The following is a 17,238-nucleotide window of genomic DNA, read 5'->3' as shown; positions in this document are numbered from 1 at the left end:
ATTGTTATTCATATTAGAATTGGCTAAGTGTCCAATTCCATAGCACCATTATCCTTCATTACTTCTTTAGATAAGAGAAGGTACTCCTTAGCACTATCATCCAAGACTGATTCCATTCCGTAAGGTATAAGAGCAAGACACAGAAAACACATTACTCAAAAGAATATAATTTCTCTAGCAGATCTTTGGGGCTCTGTGGAAGCACCCTCAAGCATCTTTCGGTTTTCCTACAATGTATGCCTTGGTTTAGCAAATTCTGCTCTGCCTTGTCTTGTTGCTATTAATGGATCTTGGTGTTCTGGTTTCAAACTTAACCATTAATAAAATTCCTAAATCAAAATCAGCCCCTTCCAAACCAAAACAACTCTCCAAATTCAAACAAGGTAAAGCAGGTAAAAGAAATATATACCCAAAAGAAAAGATTGGCTTCAGAGTGCCACTAGTTTGGAGTTCCTAGTTTGAAATTTTCCTTCTATTTGCTATTTCTATATCATAATTTGACTGTGTATGACATCAAGGAGGCCCAGCGAAGAAACCGGATCCAATGGGGATCAGGGGAAGACTCTCTGCTGGTTGGAGTCATTGCTGGTATAAGGTTGTGGTTGTTAGAGGGTCTCTAACATCATCTGTGTCTCAGGACATCACTGTAGGAATTCCTCGGGGCAGTGTCCTGGGCTCAGCCATCTTAAGGTGCTTCACTGAAGACATTCTATCAACCATAACATCAAGTGTGATGTAGGCTGATAATTGGATAATGTTTAGCACCATTTACAATTCCTCCGATATGAAACAGCCCATGTAAGTATACAGCATGATCCAAAAAATATCCAAGTTGAACTGGTAATTTACAAGTTACCTTTTTATCTCACCATTTCAAATGAGAGAGAACGTAATCACCTCTGCTTAACATGTAATGGCATTGCCATTGCCAAATCCTGCAGTTTCAATAACTTCAACATATGTCTGAAATGGAATTGGACCAGCTACATAAATGGTACCTAATGATTGACTCCGGCCTGAAATGTCAATTTTCCTGCTCCTCAGATGCTGTGCTTTTCCAGCAACACACTCTCAAATCTGATCTCCAGCATCTGCAGACCTCACCGTCTCCTACATAAATGATATGGCTGCCAATACCTGTCTCCCAAATGTCTGGTCTGGAATCTACAATGCAGAAGCCAGAAGTGTGATTGAATACCCTGCACTTAACTAGTTGAAGTGTGCATCTCCAACAGTTCAGTACCAGCCAAGATAAAGCAGACTGTTTGATTAGCACCCCATCCACTATTTTCAACATTCATACATTCAACGCAAGCGAACAGTTGCAGGAATGTGTATATGTATAAGATGCATTACAGCAACTTGCTTAAGACTCTTTCAAAAGCATCTTCCAAACTTTCAACCTATTATCCAGAAGGACAAGGACAGCAAATACATGGGAAAACCAGTTCCCAGTAAAGTTGCACATCATCCTGATTTGGAACTATATCGCTGTTCTTCCATTATCACTGACAAAATTCTGGACCTCCTTTTCTAAAAGCACTGTACCTACACTGCAAAAACTGCAGTGGTTCAGGATCTCCCCAGATTCTCAAGGGTAAGTAGAGATAAGCAATGCTGGCCTATCCAGCGATGTCAACATCTTGTGAATGAAGAAGAGAAAACATGTTGGACCAGTTGGGTCAAATGGCCTATATCTGCGCTGTAAATACTTTACCATTATTGACATGAAAACAGAGTCTATTCAAAGAGCTACAAGTGAGCTACTCTCTCTGATTCACAGTGATTTTGCATTGAACATTACAGAGCATTGCACAAGAGGCTGACAGTGTCACTGACTTATCATTTTAATTGTATAATTATTAATTTTTACTGGTGCTAATAAACAGATAAAATTTCCTATATCTGCATTTCAGAGTATTTGTTCATTGTGCCTTTGTTGTGTATGATTGTTATTCATGTGTTGCATTTATTTTCTATCAGGTCAAATTTAATGGGAACTAAATTTACAATTTATGATAATGGAGTAAATCCTGCAAAAGCAGTTGGGCTGCTTGATGAAACGAATACCAGACAGGAGTTAGCTGCAATTTGTTATGTAAGTATTACAGCATTGAAATATTTTACCATTCTAAAGTCTGTTTTATGTCGTTTGGATACCCTGTTAAATAATACTTCAAATCCTATGGATTTATTACTCAGTTGTGCTGTTATACTCTGAGCGATATTATCAGAATATATGTAATGGTTTTGCAGAGTATCCACTATTCCCTCTGTGATCTACGTAGAGAAGTGAAAATTAAATGGAAAAAATAATGAAGAAGAGTAGATGCAGGCTATTTTTCTGCTAATTTATGCATGGTCAATGCAGCTTTATTAAAAAAAATCCAATGTACTAAAATAAAATTTTACACAGGATTGGTTGCATAGTTGCTCCCACGTCAGTTCCTTAATTTAAATCTGTAATGGTGGCAATAGAGTGACCAGATTGTCATAAAACCCATCTGATTCAAAAACAGCAATTCAATCTGCCATCCTTATCTAGTCTGATTTTTGATGAGGGTCTGGATTATCATACATCTTGTTAACTCTGAAGTGTCCTTGGAAATGGCCTAGCAAGCCTCCCATCTATACACAAAGTGACTCACCACTATCTCTTAAGGGCAGTTAGAGATGGGCAATAAATGCTGGTTCTGCCAGCAGTGTCCAAATCTTGTGAATGAAAAGTAGTGAGTGAGAGACTAGATGGTGTAACTGTTTAACTATGAAGTTTTCACCTCCTTCAGACCAGGTTCAAAGCATTATGAGCTGAGTGTAAGGATCTGAGATTAAATAAGTTTGGATTGCCTCAACATGCTTAAAACTCTATATTGTTTCAGTACAAAACTATTTGTAGCTTTGTATTAATTAACAATACACAGGATTGCTAGTAGATATTTCATTTTTAACCCCACTCCCCATCCACGTTGTGTGAACAGGGAATATTTTTTCAGTAATAAACATCCTTTGCATTCAGCGCAAAATATAGGTAGAATTATTGTTGCTGTATATGTTCAGAGTGGGGAAATAGCTACATCTGTTTTTTTGTAAAAATCTCAAAAGTAATTATGCTGAATAATGCATATTCAGAGTTACATCAACTGTTCTGTGTAACAAGGGTACATTACCTATGGGTATTGACCCATTAATTATCTGCACGTGCCACACTATTAGATTCGATGCTGTGACTCAAAGTATGCAATACTTCACATTCATTGTTATTCCTCCATACATAGTACTTTCATGTGTATCGTGTAGCATCTTTGGGCAGAAAGCTGCTGATTTTCATGACTGCACTTCAAAATCAAATCCTCTAAACATGCATTTTGTTTCCACGTTTTTATTTCAATTTTGTAAAAACTAATTATTACAGGAATCATTGTCAAATCACAAATTTCCTCAATAGTATAAGGAACGGTTCAATGTTTGTGAATAATAAGGTTACGAAATATTATTAACACAACAAGTTGCAATTTTAATTCGTTCTAGGAGACCAATGTTCTTGGCTTTAAAGGACCACGGAAAATGACTGTTGTCATTCCAGGTATGAGCATGAATCATGAGCGAGTCCCCATCAGACCTCGCAATGTAAGTCCATTTTAAAAAGAGAGGTAGATTTTAATGAAACTGTACCAGTCAGGTTTCAAGGGACAGTGGGAAAGCTAATTAAATAGTATTGCAGCAAGAAAATATATTCTAAAAATATATTTAAAGTATTTGTCTGCAAATATATTCAAAATAAGTGTAAGATAGAGCCTAGGTGTATTATACTTGTCGAATTATTGCTTTGACTTGTTAGACTTAAATTTTAATCTGGACTGGATAAAAGTTTCTGCCAGGAGCAAAGATTCTTTGAAAGCGTAATGCAAAATTATTTGAAATTAATACAGTAGCAAGGTACTGTGACTGCTGGAGCCCTGACATTAAAAACAGAAAATTCTGTAAATGCTTAGATCAGTAGCATTTGGCAGAGAGAAACAAGGTTAATGTTTTAGATCAATAACTTGAATTCAGAAAACATGGCGGAACTGTGTACTTTGGGTTGAATAAGTGACACCACGAAGTAGAGGGGCATACATTTAATTTCTCTGTGCAAACCATGTTTTGTCAGCCAGGTTAAACCAACATCCTGACCCCAATGGGGCAGGCTGACCAATGGTATAATGCTCATACCCTTTGATGACCACCTATCGAATTAAAAGGTCTCATTAAATAGAAGAAAATTCAACTTCTGGTGTAATTTTTATACCAGAATAAAGACAATTTGGATCCTTACGTTACATCTCTTCTAAGGTTAACAGTGACATCTTTCATACAGATCAGTTAATTGTGGCATTATGAATAGAAAAAGTGCAAATTTAAGACAAAATTTCACTAAACAAATGTTGAAACTTGAATCACTGAGTTTGCAACTTCATTGCATTCTCATCTTCCTACACAAATCTGCAGCTGCTGTGTAACTGGCTATATTTTGTAAATCTAAATTTAACAATTTAATAGTTTCCTCTTAACATCTATAGTATCTTCTGTGCACTTTCTTTACAAAAGCAGCAACTGAGATAACACAATTATGAAAACTCTGAATATGTGAATATCAATTCCACAGCACATGTGCAGTTCCTATTTTGTGATTGCCTAATTCTCCAGTTCTGCTTTGTCTGATCTCCGTTCTCCGTGCTGAATATATTACAATTTTCTGCAATGATTGCTGTTGCTTTCCAACATTCCCACAGGAGCACGAAAGTTTGCTGTTAATGTGGCAGAACAGAAACATGGAAAATCTAATTGAGCTGCATAACAAAGTGCCTGTTTGGAATGATGACACTCAGTCTTATGTGCTGAATTTCCATGGAAGAGTCACACAGGCATCTGTTAAGAATTTTCAGATAGTTCATGATAATGATCGTAAGTATCTAACCTGAAAAATCATGTTTGTTGATCCGCTGTAATTGGAAGTTTATTTTGGGACATCTAAATGTGAAAAGACCCTTCATTATTAGCCTCGGTACATGTATTGGGATAATTTCATCAGAATTTGCTGTGCTGCACTTTCACAGTGGCATTTGTCTGTGAAACATATAAAAGGGGATAAATCCCCAGGACCTGATCAGATGTACCCTCGAACTCTGTGAGAAGCTAAGGAAATGATTCCTGGGCCTCTTCCTGAGATATTTGTATCATCGATAGTCACAGGTGAGGTGCCGGAAGACTGGAAGTTGGCTAACATGGTGGCAATGTTTAAGAAGGGTGGTAAGGACAAGCCAGGAACTATAGACTTTTGAGTCTGACATCGATGGTGGGCAAGTTGTTGGAGGGATTCCTGAGAGACAGGATGTACAGGTATTTGGAAAGGCAAGGACTGATTATGGATAGTCAACATAGCTTTGTGCGTGGGAAGTCATGTCTCACAAACTTGATTGAGTTATTTGAAGAAGTAACAAGGAGGATTGATGAGTGGTAGATGTGATCTATATGGACTTCAGATTAGAGTGATGCTGGAAAAGCACAGCAGGTCAGGCAGCATCCGAGGAGCAGTAAAATCGGCGTTTCGGGCAAAAGGGGAAAGATTTAAAAGGGATCTAAGAGGCAACTTTTCCACATAGAATAATGTGTGTATGGAGTGAGCTGCCAAAGGAAGTAGTGGAGGCTGGTACAATTACACTATTTAAAAGGCATTTGGATGGGTATATGAATATGAAGCGTTTGGAGGGATATGGGTGAAGTGCTGGCAAATGGGACTAGATTAATTTAAGATATCTGGTCGGCATGGACGAGTTGGACCAAAGCATCTATTTCAGTGGTGTACATCTCTATGACTCTATATAATATTGCATCCAAGTTTATTCAGCTTAGCTCACAAGCTATTAAACTGATCCTGGGGTAGTTGGCATATGACCAACAGCTACCTTGGAAATTTGTCAGTGGATGTTTCTGCTTAAGTTGACTTGTTTCGTACTTCTGTTAAAGCTAGTACACAGAAAATTGTAATAGGAAATATGTTAAATGCAGTTTTCTTGCTAACAATAACGTTTTTCCTGCTTTCCTTACCAGCTGATTACATTGTGATGCAGTTCGGACGAGTGGCAGAAGATGTTTTCACAATGGACTACAATTACCCAATGTGTGCATTGCAAGCCTTTGCAATTGGATTGTCTAGTTTTGACAGTAAATTGGCATGTGAATGAGGACAGTAGTGGGTGCAGGCCTCCACTTTTTAAGAAGCTGAAAACTAAAGGGACATATTTATTGTATTGTGCTGGTTTTGATGTAATCATGCAAACCGATCTACCGTGAAATTGATTTCAATCAAAAATGGAAACAAAAGAAAAGAAATAAAAATTCTGCAAATGTCAGAAATAGATTCCCAAGTGGCTTAGCAATCATGGCACACTAATCATGCTGATAATGGACCATATTTTTCATTGTTGTACTTGAGTACAATATTCTGCCAAATGCAGTAGGCAGCAAGTGATCACTGTTCACATTTGCCCATAGACATAAAAGAGGAACTATCTAAATCTAGGATGCAAATTAACTAATAGGTGGAATAAGAAGAGCTGCCTTTTTTAATTATGTCAAAAATGAATGGCTGACATAATCTTAAATTTCATGATTATTGTAATCGGCATGTTGTATTCTATCTCTTTTTTTTCCTTCCCTTTCCCTTCTTTTTGAGGGCATTGACTTATGCTAGAATATGGTTGCAAACATTAGAGTGCCACATTCAACTGACCATTTTTTATGTTGCACTTTGGTCCTTTAGTAAATATTCATAGAAAAGCACTTCCATCAATGGTACCGAATGATCAGGTTGAGGAGTTACAGCTGACAGTAACTATGGCCTCCTCGCTGATGTATTAACTGAGTACAGCTTTACTAGCAGAGTCCAGTGTTTTCTTTCTGTTTGCACCTCTGAGCGCCTTTGTATTTTTTCCACATTAAATGCACTGTATCAATGCAACTTATAGTCGAAATGAAGGCTGTGATGCAATAGGAAGTGTATTTTCTCACAGACTCAGAACTGGCTATGCAGAACATGATTGTTTGGATGGATTTCGACTTTGAAATTTCAAATAGAGGCCATATTAGATAAAACTGAGAAGTTTCAAGAGCCATAACTTCACGAAAGATCATTAGTGAATTAATTTTTTAAACATTTAGATAGGAGGAAAACAGGTGATCCTAAATATAATTTCTGCACTCGTTTTTTATAATTACTTGCTTCTTTATTGTTTTATCCTTCAAAACTGCTGGTCAGAGGAAATCAAGAGGGAGAAATTTTGTGTGGAGGCATGAATTTCTTCTACAGAGCCATTTTGCACTATGAACAGTGTGAGGCACACTCTGTTATCATAATAGAGCTTTGAGCATAAAATATCTGCTTCTTACTTGCCTCTGAGCAGCAGTTATCAACAGACAGCAAAGAAAAATTTAGGTATAGTTCCATTAAAAAGTATGTATCAGTTGACATTCATCCATCACATCAACTGGAAAAAATAATACCAATTCAAATCATGTAATTAAATCCTGGTGCCTGCTGTGCTTTGTCTGTTTTGTTACCTTCCACCAGCTTTAAAATAAAATTGCCTGAGATAAACCCAAAGGAGTATATTTCAAGGACAGAACATATCTTAATACTGTAATTATGTGACATTAATGAACTGCCGCTCTGTTCTGCTTGTATTTCATGAGTCCCTTAAAGTATTCTGGCCTTGAAATACACACCTGCCTGTTTTCCATCTATGATAAACTCCAGCCTCGGTGTTCATGTGATAACATTTCAGTTTGTGTATTGTCTTTTGTTGCATGGTCCTGCCCATGTTGAGTGTTCCTATGATTTGCTACAACCCATATATTTTCGTATATGATAAGCTCTAATCTATGTCTTTCTGATATAATCATCTTCAGCCAATGTTCCAATTTAAGTTGTTGCTCTAATACATTCCAGCTGATATTCTTCCTGACATCCTTTAGCCTGTGTCATCACTGTGTATTCTTAATTTATATAATTTAGGGTTTTGTGATAATTAAAACAAATGCAGTTCTCTGCATCTGATATATGCAGGCTTTCTTTTTCTTTTGAGTCCTGGTCATTTCTTCAAATACTTAAGCCTGATGCTTGGCCAAATAATAGCTGTAGCAAAATGTCTGAAGTTATTTTTCCACAATGCTGGATAATTTTTATTGTCTTTATGATATCTACATCACATCCAACTTGCACATCTCAATATGCCAACTGTCTTGGTAGTTTACAGTGCTTTGTATCTGTATCATAAAAGAAGCCATGTTATGATGTTCTGATGTATGCAGACTATGGAAAATGTGGTTGATAAAGTAAGTAAAACTTAATCAAAAGGTGTGTGTTTTTATTGTGAATTAGAAGAGCAATTTATTTTGCACTTATTGTGAAGTCAACACTTTTTCATTTACAGTTGCAATTATTGTAATTTAATCTTGTTAATATGGTCGCTACTTTCACAGTTAAAATGGAATAATATTTTAATGCGTTAACGAAGTTCCATCCATACGCACATTGCTTTTACATTTGACTTAGTTTTTAAAAAGTCAGTTGTACAGTGTACAGAAAGGAGAAAACATGCATATTCATATAAGGTTAAAATTTGGCACATTCTACAATGGAAGGGCAGTCCACATTGTCAGTATACCTAAAGAAGCTGTGCTGAGGTACTTTTGCATTCAAGTCGGCACTGTAATTGACAACATATAAACTTTTCACTATGTTTATTGAGTATATGTGATAATAAAGGCTATTCTATATTCTCTTCTATTCCACTTGCTGGACAGAAACTAGACAAAATTAATCCTGACATAAAAATGACTGTGGTTACCTAGTGACTCCAATTTGCTGCTTTTTCCTCTCGCCCTCTATCTTGGACATCAGTCACTAATGTCTTTGTGTAGTCTGTGTGCAGTGACCACACATAGCCTCCATTCGTGGATGTCAGCCTCTAACATTCAACCTCCAGGCACCCTCATGGCACATTTCTAATTAATTTGCAAAATATTCTGAACTTCAATGCTGCAATTTGCAATGCACCAGCACTTTTCATTTGAATGCTGCTGCAAGCACAGTGTACAGGGACAGGCACCTGCCTCCTTGGATACTCGACCTCCCTGCCTTCAAGTCATAGAGATGTACTGCATGGAATCAGACCGTTCGGTCCAACCCGTCCATGCCAACCAGATATCCCAACACAATCTAGTCCCACCTGCCAGCACCCAGCCCATATCCCTCCAAACCCTTCCTATTCATATACCCATCCAAATGCCTCTTAAATGTTGCAATTGTACAGGCCTCCACCACATCCTCTGGCAGCTCATTCCATACACGTACCACCCTCTGCGTGAAAAAGTTGCCCCTTAGATCTCTTTTATATCTTTCCCCTCCCATCCTAAACCTATGCCCTCTAGTTCTGGACTCCCCGACCCCAGGGAAAAGACTTTGCCTATTTATCCTATCCATGCCCCTCATAATTTTGTAAACTTCTGTAAGGTCACCCCTCAGCCTCTGACGCTACAGGGAAAACAGCCCCAGCCTGTTCAGCCTCTCCCTGTAGCTCAGGTCCTCCAACCCTGGCAACATCCTTGTAAATCTTTTCTGAACCCTTTCAAGTTTTACAATATCATTCCGATAGGAAGGAGACCAGAAATGCACGCAATATTCCAACAGTGGCCTAAACAATGTCCTGTACAGCTACAACATGACCTCCCAACTCCTATACTCAATGCTCTGACCAATAAAGGAAAGCATACCAAACACCTTCTTCACTATCCTATCTACCTGTGACTCCACTTTCAAGGAGCTATGAACCTGCACTGCAAGGTCTCTTTGTTCAGCAACACTCCCTAGGACCTTACCATTAAGTATATAAGTCCTGCTAAGATTTGCTTTCCCAAAATGCAGCACCTTGCATTTATCTGAATTAAACTCCATCTGCCACTTCTCAGCCCATTGGCCCATCTGGCCAAGATCCTGTTGTAATCTGAGGTAACCCTCTTCGATGTCCACTACACCTCCAATTTTGGTGTCATCTGCAAACTTACTAACTGTACCTCTTATGCTCGCATCCAAATCATTTATGTAAATGACAAAAAGTAGAGGACCCAGCACCGATCCTTGTGGCACTCCACTGGTCACAGGCCTCCAGTCTGAAAAACAACCCTCCACCACCACCCTCTGTCTTCTACCTTTGAGCCAGTTCTGTATCCAAATGGCCAGTTCTCCCTGTATTCCATGAGATCTAACCTTGCTAATCAGTCTCCCATGGGGAACCTTGTCGAACACCTTACTGATTCTGGATTAGTGGTGCTGGAAGAGCACAGCAGTTCAGGCAGTATCCAAGTAAGTCCATATAGATCACAACTACTGCTCTGCCCTCATCAATCTTCTTTGTTACTTCATCAAAAAACTCAGTCAAGTTTGTGAGACATGATTTCCCACGCACAAAGCCATGTTGACTATCCCGAATACATGTACATCCTGTCCCTCAGGATTCCCTCCAATAACTTGCCCACCACCGAGGTCAGGCTCACTGGTCTATAGTTTCCTGGCTTGTCCTTACCACCCTTCTTAAAGAGTGGCACCACGTTTGCCAACCTCCAGTCTTCCGGCACCTCACCTGTGACTATCGATGATGCAAATATCTCAGCAAGAGGCCCAGCAATCACTTCTCTAGCTTCTCACAGAGTTCTTGGGTACACCTGATCAGGTCCTGGGGATTTATCCACTTTTAACCATTTCAAGACATCCAGCACTTCCTCCTCTGTAATCTGGACATTTTGCAAGATGTCACCATCTATTTCCCTACAGTCTATATCTTCCATATCCTTTTCCACAGTAAATACTGATGCAAAATACTCATTTAGTATCTCCCCCAATTTCTGTGGCTCCACACAAAGGCCACCTTGCTGATCTTTGAGGGGCCCTATTCTCTCCCTAGTTACCCTTTTGTCCTTAATGTATTTGTAAAACCCCTTTGGATTCTCCTTAATTCTATTTGCCAAAGCTGTCTCATGTCCCCATTTTGCCCTCCTGATTTCCCTCTTAAGTATACTCTTCATACTTTCTTTATACTCTTCTAAGGATTCACTCAATCTATCCTATCTGTACCTGAAATATGCTTCCTTCTTTTTCTTAACCAAACCCTCAATTTCTTTAGTCATCTAGCATTCCCTATACCTACCAGCCTTCCCTTTCACCCTGACAGGAATATACTTTCTCTGGATTCTTGTTATCTCATTTCTGAAGGCTTCCCATTTTCCAGCCTTCCCTTTACCTGCGAACATCTGCCTCGAATCAGCTTTTGAAAGTTCTTGCTTAATACCATCAAAATTGGCCTTTCTCCAATTTAGAACTTCAACTTTTAGATCTGGTCTATCCTTTTCCATCACTATTTTAAATCTAATAGAATTATGGTTGCTGGCCCCAAAGTGCTCCCCCACTGACACCTCAGTCACCTGTCCTGCCTTATTTCCCAAGAGTAGGTCAAGTTTTGCACCTTCTCTCGTAAGTACATCCACATACTGAATCAGAAAATTGTCTTGTAGACACTTATGAAATTCCTCTCCATCTAAACCTTTAACACTATGGCAGTCCCAGTTGATGTTTGGAAAGTTAAAATCCCCTACCATAACTACCGTATTATTCTTACAGATAGCAGAGATCTCCTTACAAGTTTGTTTCTTAATTTCCCTCTGACTATTGAGGGGTCTATAATACAATCCCAATAAGGTGATCATCCCTTTCTTATTTCTCAGTTCCACCCAAATAACTTCCCTGGGTGTATTTCAGGTAATATCCTCCCTCAGCACAGCTGTAATGCTATCCCTTATCAAAAATGCCACTCCCCCTCCTCTTTTGCCTCCCTTTCTATCCTTCCTGTAGCATTTGTATCCTGGAACATTCAGCTGCCAGTCCTTACACAGTGTTTCCACACTGTAAATAATCTAATCTAATCTAATCCTGCCCATCCCTGAGCCATGTTACCGTAATTGCTATGATATCCCAGTCCCATGTTCCTAACCATGCCCTGAGTTCATCTGCCTTCCCTGTTAGGCCCCTTGCCTTGAAATAAATGCAGTTTAATTTATTAGTCCTACTTTGTCCCTGACTGTTTGGCTCACTTCTGTTCTCAGCTGTACCCGTCTCAGATCAATCTCTTTCTTCACTATCTCCCTGGGTTCCACCTCCCACTTTACTAGTTGAAATCCTCCCAAGCAGTTCTAGCAAATTTCCCAGCCAGTATATTAGTCCCCTTCCAATTTAGGTGCAATCCGTCCTTCTTGTACAGGATCTCTTCTACCCCAAAAGAGATTCCAATGATCCAAAAATGTGAATCCTTCTCCCATACACCAGCTCCTCAGCCATGCATTCATCTGCTCTATCCTCCTATTCCTGCCCTCACTAGCTCGTAGCACTGGGAGTAATCCAAATATTACCACCCTTGGGGACCTCCTTTTTAAAATTCTACCTAACTCTCTGTAATCTCCCTTCAGAGTCTCAACCTTTTCCCTTCCAATGTCGTTGGTTCCAATGTGGACAATGACCTCCTGCTAGCCCCTCTCCCCCGTGAGAACATTCTGCACCCTCTTTGAGACATCCTTGATCCCGGCACCAGGGAAACAACACACCATTCTGCTTTTTCTCTGCTGGCCACAGAAACATCTGTCTGTACCTCTGACTACAGGATCCCCTAACACAATTGATCTCTTGGAAACTGACGTACCCCTCGTTTCATTAGAGCCAGTCTCAATACCAGAAACTTGGCTGTTTGTGCTAAATTCCCCTGAGAATCCATCACCCCCTACAATTTCCAAAACAGTATACCTGTTTGAAATGGGTATATCCACAAAAGACTCCTGCACTAGCTGCCTACCTCTCTTACCCTTCCTGGAGTTAATCCAGGACTATATCTGAGACTTTTCCCCCCTTTCTATAACTGCTATCCATCACATACTGTTGCTGTTGCAAATTCCTCATCGCTTCTATTTGTCTCTCCAACCGATCCACTCGATCTGATAAGATTTGCATCCAACAGCATTTATGGCAGATACAATCCACAGTAACCTTTAAACTCTCCTTAAACTCTCACATCTGACAAGAAGTACATGTCACTGCAAAAGCAATTTTTGCATCTTCACGATCTATAGACCCAGAAAATAACACCGTCTTATTCCTCTACAAACACTGCCCCAGGTTAAATTAATAGCTATGGCTTATATTTTAAGTTTAATCAAGAGACTTATCTCCAAAAACATATAATCAAGAAAGAATCCACTGTACCCACTACTGCAGCCTTTGCCTTGGACAGACTTAAAACAACAGCTGAAAATGTGTTGCTGGAAAAGCGCAGCAGGTCAGGCAGCATCCAAGGAGCAGGGGAATTGACGTTTCGGACATAAGCCCTTCTTCAGGAATGAGGAAAGTGTGCCAAGCGAGCTAAGATAAAAGACAGGGAGGAGGGACTTCGGGGAGTGGCGTTGGAAATGCGATCGGTAGAAGGAGGTTAAGGTGAGGGTGATACGCCGGAGTGGGGGTGGGGGCAGAGAGGTCAGGAAGAAGATTGCAGGTTCGGAAGGTGGTGCTGAGTTCGAGGGTTGGGACTGAGACAAGGTGGGAGGAGGGGAAATGAGGAAACTGGAGAAGTCTGAGTTCATCCCTTGTGGTTGGAGGGTTCCTAGGCGGAAGATGAGGCGCTCTTCCTCCAGCCGTCGTGTTGCTATGGTCTGGCGATGGAGAAGTCTGAGGACCTGCATGTCCTTAGTGGAGTGGGAAGGGGAATTGAAGTGATGAGCCACGGGGTGGTTGGGTTGGTTGGTCCGGGTGTCCCAGAGGTGAACTCTGAAACGTTCTGCAAGTAGGCAGCCTGTCTTCCCAATATAGAGGAGGTCACATCGGGTGCAGCGGATGCAGTAAATGATGTGTGTGGAGGTGCAGGTGAATTTGTGGCGGATATAGAAGGATCCCTTGGGGCCTTGGAGGGAAGTAAGGGGTGGGGGGAGGTGTGGGCGCAAGTTTTGCATTTCTTGCGGTTGCAGGGAAAGGTGCCGGGAGTGGAGGTTGGGTTGGTGGGGGGTGTGGACCTGACGAGGGAGTCACGGAGGGTGTGGTCTTTTCGGAATGCTGATAGGAATGGAGGGAAATATATCCCTGGTGGTGGGGTCTGTTTGGAGGTGGCGGAAATGATGACGGATGATACAATGTATATGGAGGTTGGGTGGGGTGGTAGGTGAGGACCAGTGGGGTTCTGTCCTGGTGGCGATTGGAGGGGCGGGGTTCCAGGGCAGAGGAGCGGGAAGTGGAGGAGATGCAGTGGAGAGCATCGTCGATCACGTCTGGGGGGAAATTGCGGTCTTTGAAGAAGGAGGCCATCTGGGTTGTACGGTATTGGAACTGATCCTCCTGGGAGCAGATGCGGCGGAGACGAAGGAATTGAGAATATGGGATGGTGTTTTTACAGGGGACAGGGTAGGAGGAGGTGTAGTCTAGGTAGCTGTGGGAGTCGGTCGGTTAATAGTAAATGTCCGTGTTGATTCGGTCTCCCAAGATAGAAATGGAGAGCTCTAGGAAGGGGAGGGAGGAGTCTGAGACAGTCCAGGTAAATTTGAGATCGGGGTGGAAGGGGTTGGTAAAGTGGATGAACTGTTCAACCTCCTCGTGGGAGCACGAGGCAGCGCCGATGTAGCAGAGGAAAAGGTGGGGGGTGGTGCCAGTGTAGCTGCGGAAGATATGTACCGCCACACTCTGGGTTCCTCAACTGTTCCGGAATCTTCCATTGACCTCCGAAATCACTCAGGCACCATTAACCACGCGGCCGCTGCAGTGCTCGCAGCAGCAACTGCCACCGCGAACCATGACATCACTTCCGCCCCCATTGACCTTGCAGCCTCCGCGATCGCCAGGAAGACCATCTCCGACAGATTCGCGGCCTCCGCGGGGTGCACAGCTATCAGGAACAACACCGTTTCTGCCGTTGCCACAGCCACTTCCGCCCCTTGGGTTGCCATCGCTGCAGCCACTTCCGCCCCCCCCAGTGACATCACTCACCTGCACAAGGACCACACCGCATGTGTCTCCGCCCCCGCGCTGATTTCCCTCACCATGCCTAACCCCGCCCCACGCTGATCTTCGTCCGCATGCTTAACCCTGCCCCAACGCCAATTTCCGTTCGCACGCCTAACCCCGCCCCATGCCGATCTCCGTTCACACACCTAACCCTACCCCCGCCTTGATCTCTGAACCGTCCCGATTCCCGCCCCCACGCCTAACCCCGCCCCCACTCCAAGATCCAGCCCCACACGAGGTCCTAGCTCCCAGCCGTGCCGTGTTTTCACCATCCCTCCAGACCTCCTCCTCTCTGAGGATGAAAGATCAGTCCTCGACAGAGGCCTCACATTCATTCCCCTACGCTCTTGGATTAACGAGTTCAACACGCGGCGAGACATCGAACAATTCTGCCGCCGCCTTCACCTCCGCGAATACTTCTTCAACCAGGATTTTCGCCCACCCTCTGACGACCCCTTCTCCTGCCTCCAACACACCCCATCCACCTGGACATCCCATACTGGCCTCTTACCTGCCCTCGATCTCTTCATAGCCAACTGCCGCCGCGACATTAACCGCTTCAACCTGTCCACCCCTCTCACCCACTCCAACCCCTCACCCTCGGAACGTGCAGCCCTCCACTCCTGCCGTTCCAACTCCAACCTCACTATCAAACCGGCAGACAAGGGAGGCGCGGTAGTAGTTTGGCACACTGACCTTTACACTGCTGAGGCTAATCGCCAGCTCGCGGACACCTCCTCCTACTGCCCCCTTGACCATGACCCCACCTCCCAACACCAAACCATCATCTCCCAGACCACCCATAGCCTCATCACCTCAGGGGATCTCCCATCCACCGCCTCCAACCTCATAGTCCCACAACCCCGCAACGCCCATTTCTACCACCTGCCCAAAATCCACAAACCTGACTGCCCCGGCCAACCCATTGTCTCAGCCTGCTCCTGCCCCACCGAACTCATCTCTGCATACCTCAACACGGTCCTGTCCCCCTTAGTCCAAGAACTCCCCACCTACGTTCGGGACACCACCCACACCCTCCACCTCCTCCATGATTTTCACTTCCCCGGTCCCCAACGCCTTATCTTCACCAAGGACATCCAGTCCCTGTACACCTCCATCCCCCATCATGAAGGACCCAAAGCCCTCCTGTTCTTCCTTTCCCGCTGTACCAACCAGTACCCTTCCACTGACACCCTCCATCGACTGACTGAACTGGTCCTCACTCTGAACAACTTCTCTTTCCAATCCTCCCACTTCCTCCAAACCAAAGGAGTAGCCATGGGCACCCGCATGGGCCCCAGCAATGCCTGCTCTTCATAGGATATGTGGAACAGTCCATCTTCCGCTAACTAGTCCACCTGGTCAGATGTCTAAAGGTCCTCAGCTCCCATTTTCATTTATACCTGTATACATTTCACAAAATGGAGATGAAAGACATCACCTGCAATTATCTAGATTGTTAAAAGTGAACTCAGACACAGAAGTGCACGAATCATATTGTATTTCAAGGAACTGCTTTGGCAAAGCATGGATGTGGATTTTGAAGTACAACTTGGAAGCTGGAGAAAGCTTTTTTGGTTTCTTAAAAGGTATTTGGTAATAGAACTGATTCTTATGAAACATCACAACAGGTCAGTGGACAGTTGAAATATTCACTACTACTGATGATTCAAGATACCAATTGTGGTCTCAGGTAAAAACTTTAACCCTCAAGGAGGCCCTAAGAAGTTTAAACTACACATTTCACCTTACTTTTGTACTGGCCACTGAGTCTTTTTAACTTATTCAATATATGTATGTATACTCAACATTGATTCTTAATTATTCTCAGGGTTAGTAGATAAGAACATTGCTCTTTCACTCAAGGAAATATTGTAGCTGGCTCCTGACTATATAATAGACATGGGGTATCTAGATTTTAATTAGAAAGAAATACAGCCTCATACATAAAAGTAACAGGGAGGTTGAAAATAGACACCTGTCTTGGTAAGTAACATGTAACATTCAGACCACAAAAGAATCCTAAACAGAACCTTCACATGGACCCCTTGTCAAATTCTGAATCCGTATACCAGACATTGTATAGGTAGTCAGCATTCTGACATGCTGTTCTA

At 42.2% G+C, this 17,238-nt stretch overlaps 1 protein-coding gene across 3 annotated transcripts in view; it reads left to right on the top strand.

The window, feature by feature from the left end:
- The window catches only part of LOC140458108 (tubby-related protein 3-like), a 118,245-nt gene extending 109,853 nt beyond the window's left edge, over positions 1 to 8,392 (top strand). The window contains exons 8-11 of one of the 3 annotated variants that reach the window (XM_072552191.1): positions 1,984 to 2,098; positions 3,529 to 3,627; positions 4,773 to 4,944; positions 6,091 to 8,392. In XM_072552191.1, the coding sequence (XP_072408292.1) occupies positions 1,984 to 2,098; positions 3,529 to 3,627; positions 4,773 to 4,944; positions 6,091 to 6,224 (520 nt within the window). In that variant the 3' untranslated portion in view covers positions 6,225 to 8,392. The remainder of the gene's footprint in view (positions 1 to 1,983; positions 2,099 to 3,528; positions 3,628 to 4,772; positions 4,945 to 6,090) is intronic. The other 2 variants (XM_072552190.1, XM_072552189.1) reach the window with 2 other exon arrangements.
- Positions 8,393 to 17,238: the final 8,846 nt, after the last annotated feature.

Source organism: Chiloscyllium punctatum, chromosome 32, assembly GCF_047496795.1.
Source record: "Chiloscyllium punctatum isolate Juve2018m chromosome 32, sChiPun1.3, whole genome shotgun sequence".
NCBI lineage: Eukaryota > Metazoa > Chordata > Chondrichthyes > Orectolobiformes > Hemiscylliidae > Chiloscyllium > Chiloscyllium punctatum.
This window is presented reverse-complemented; position numbering and strand designations above follow the sequence as displayed.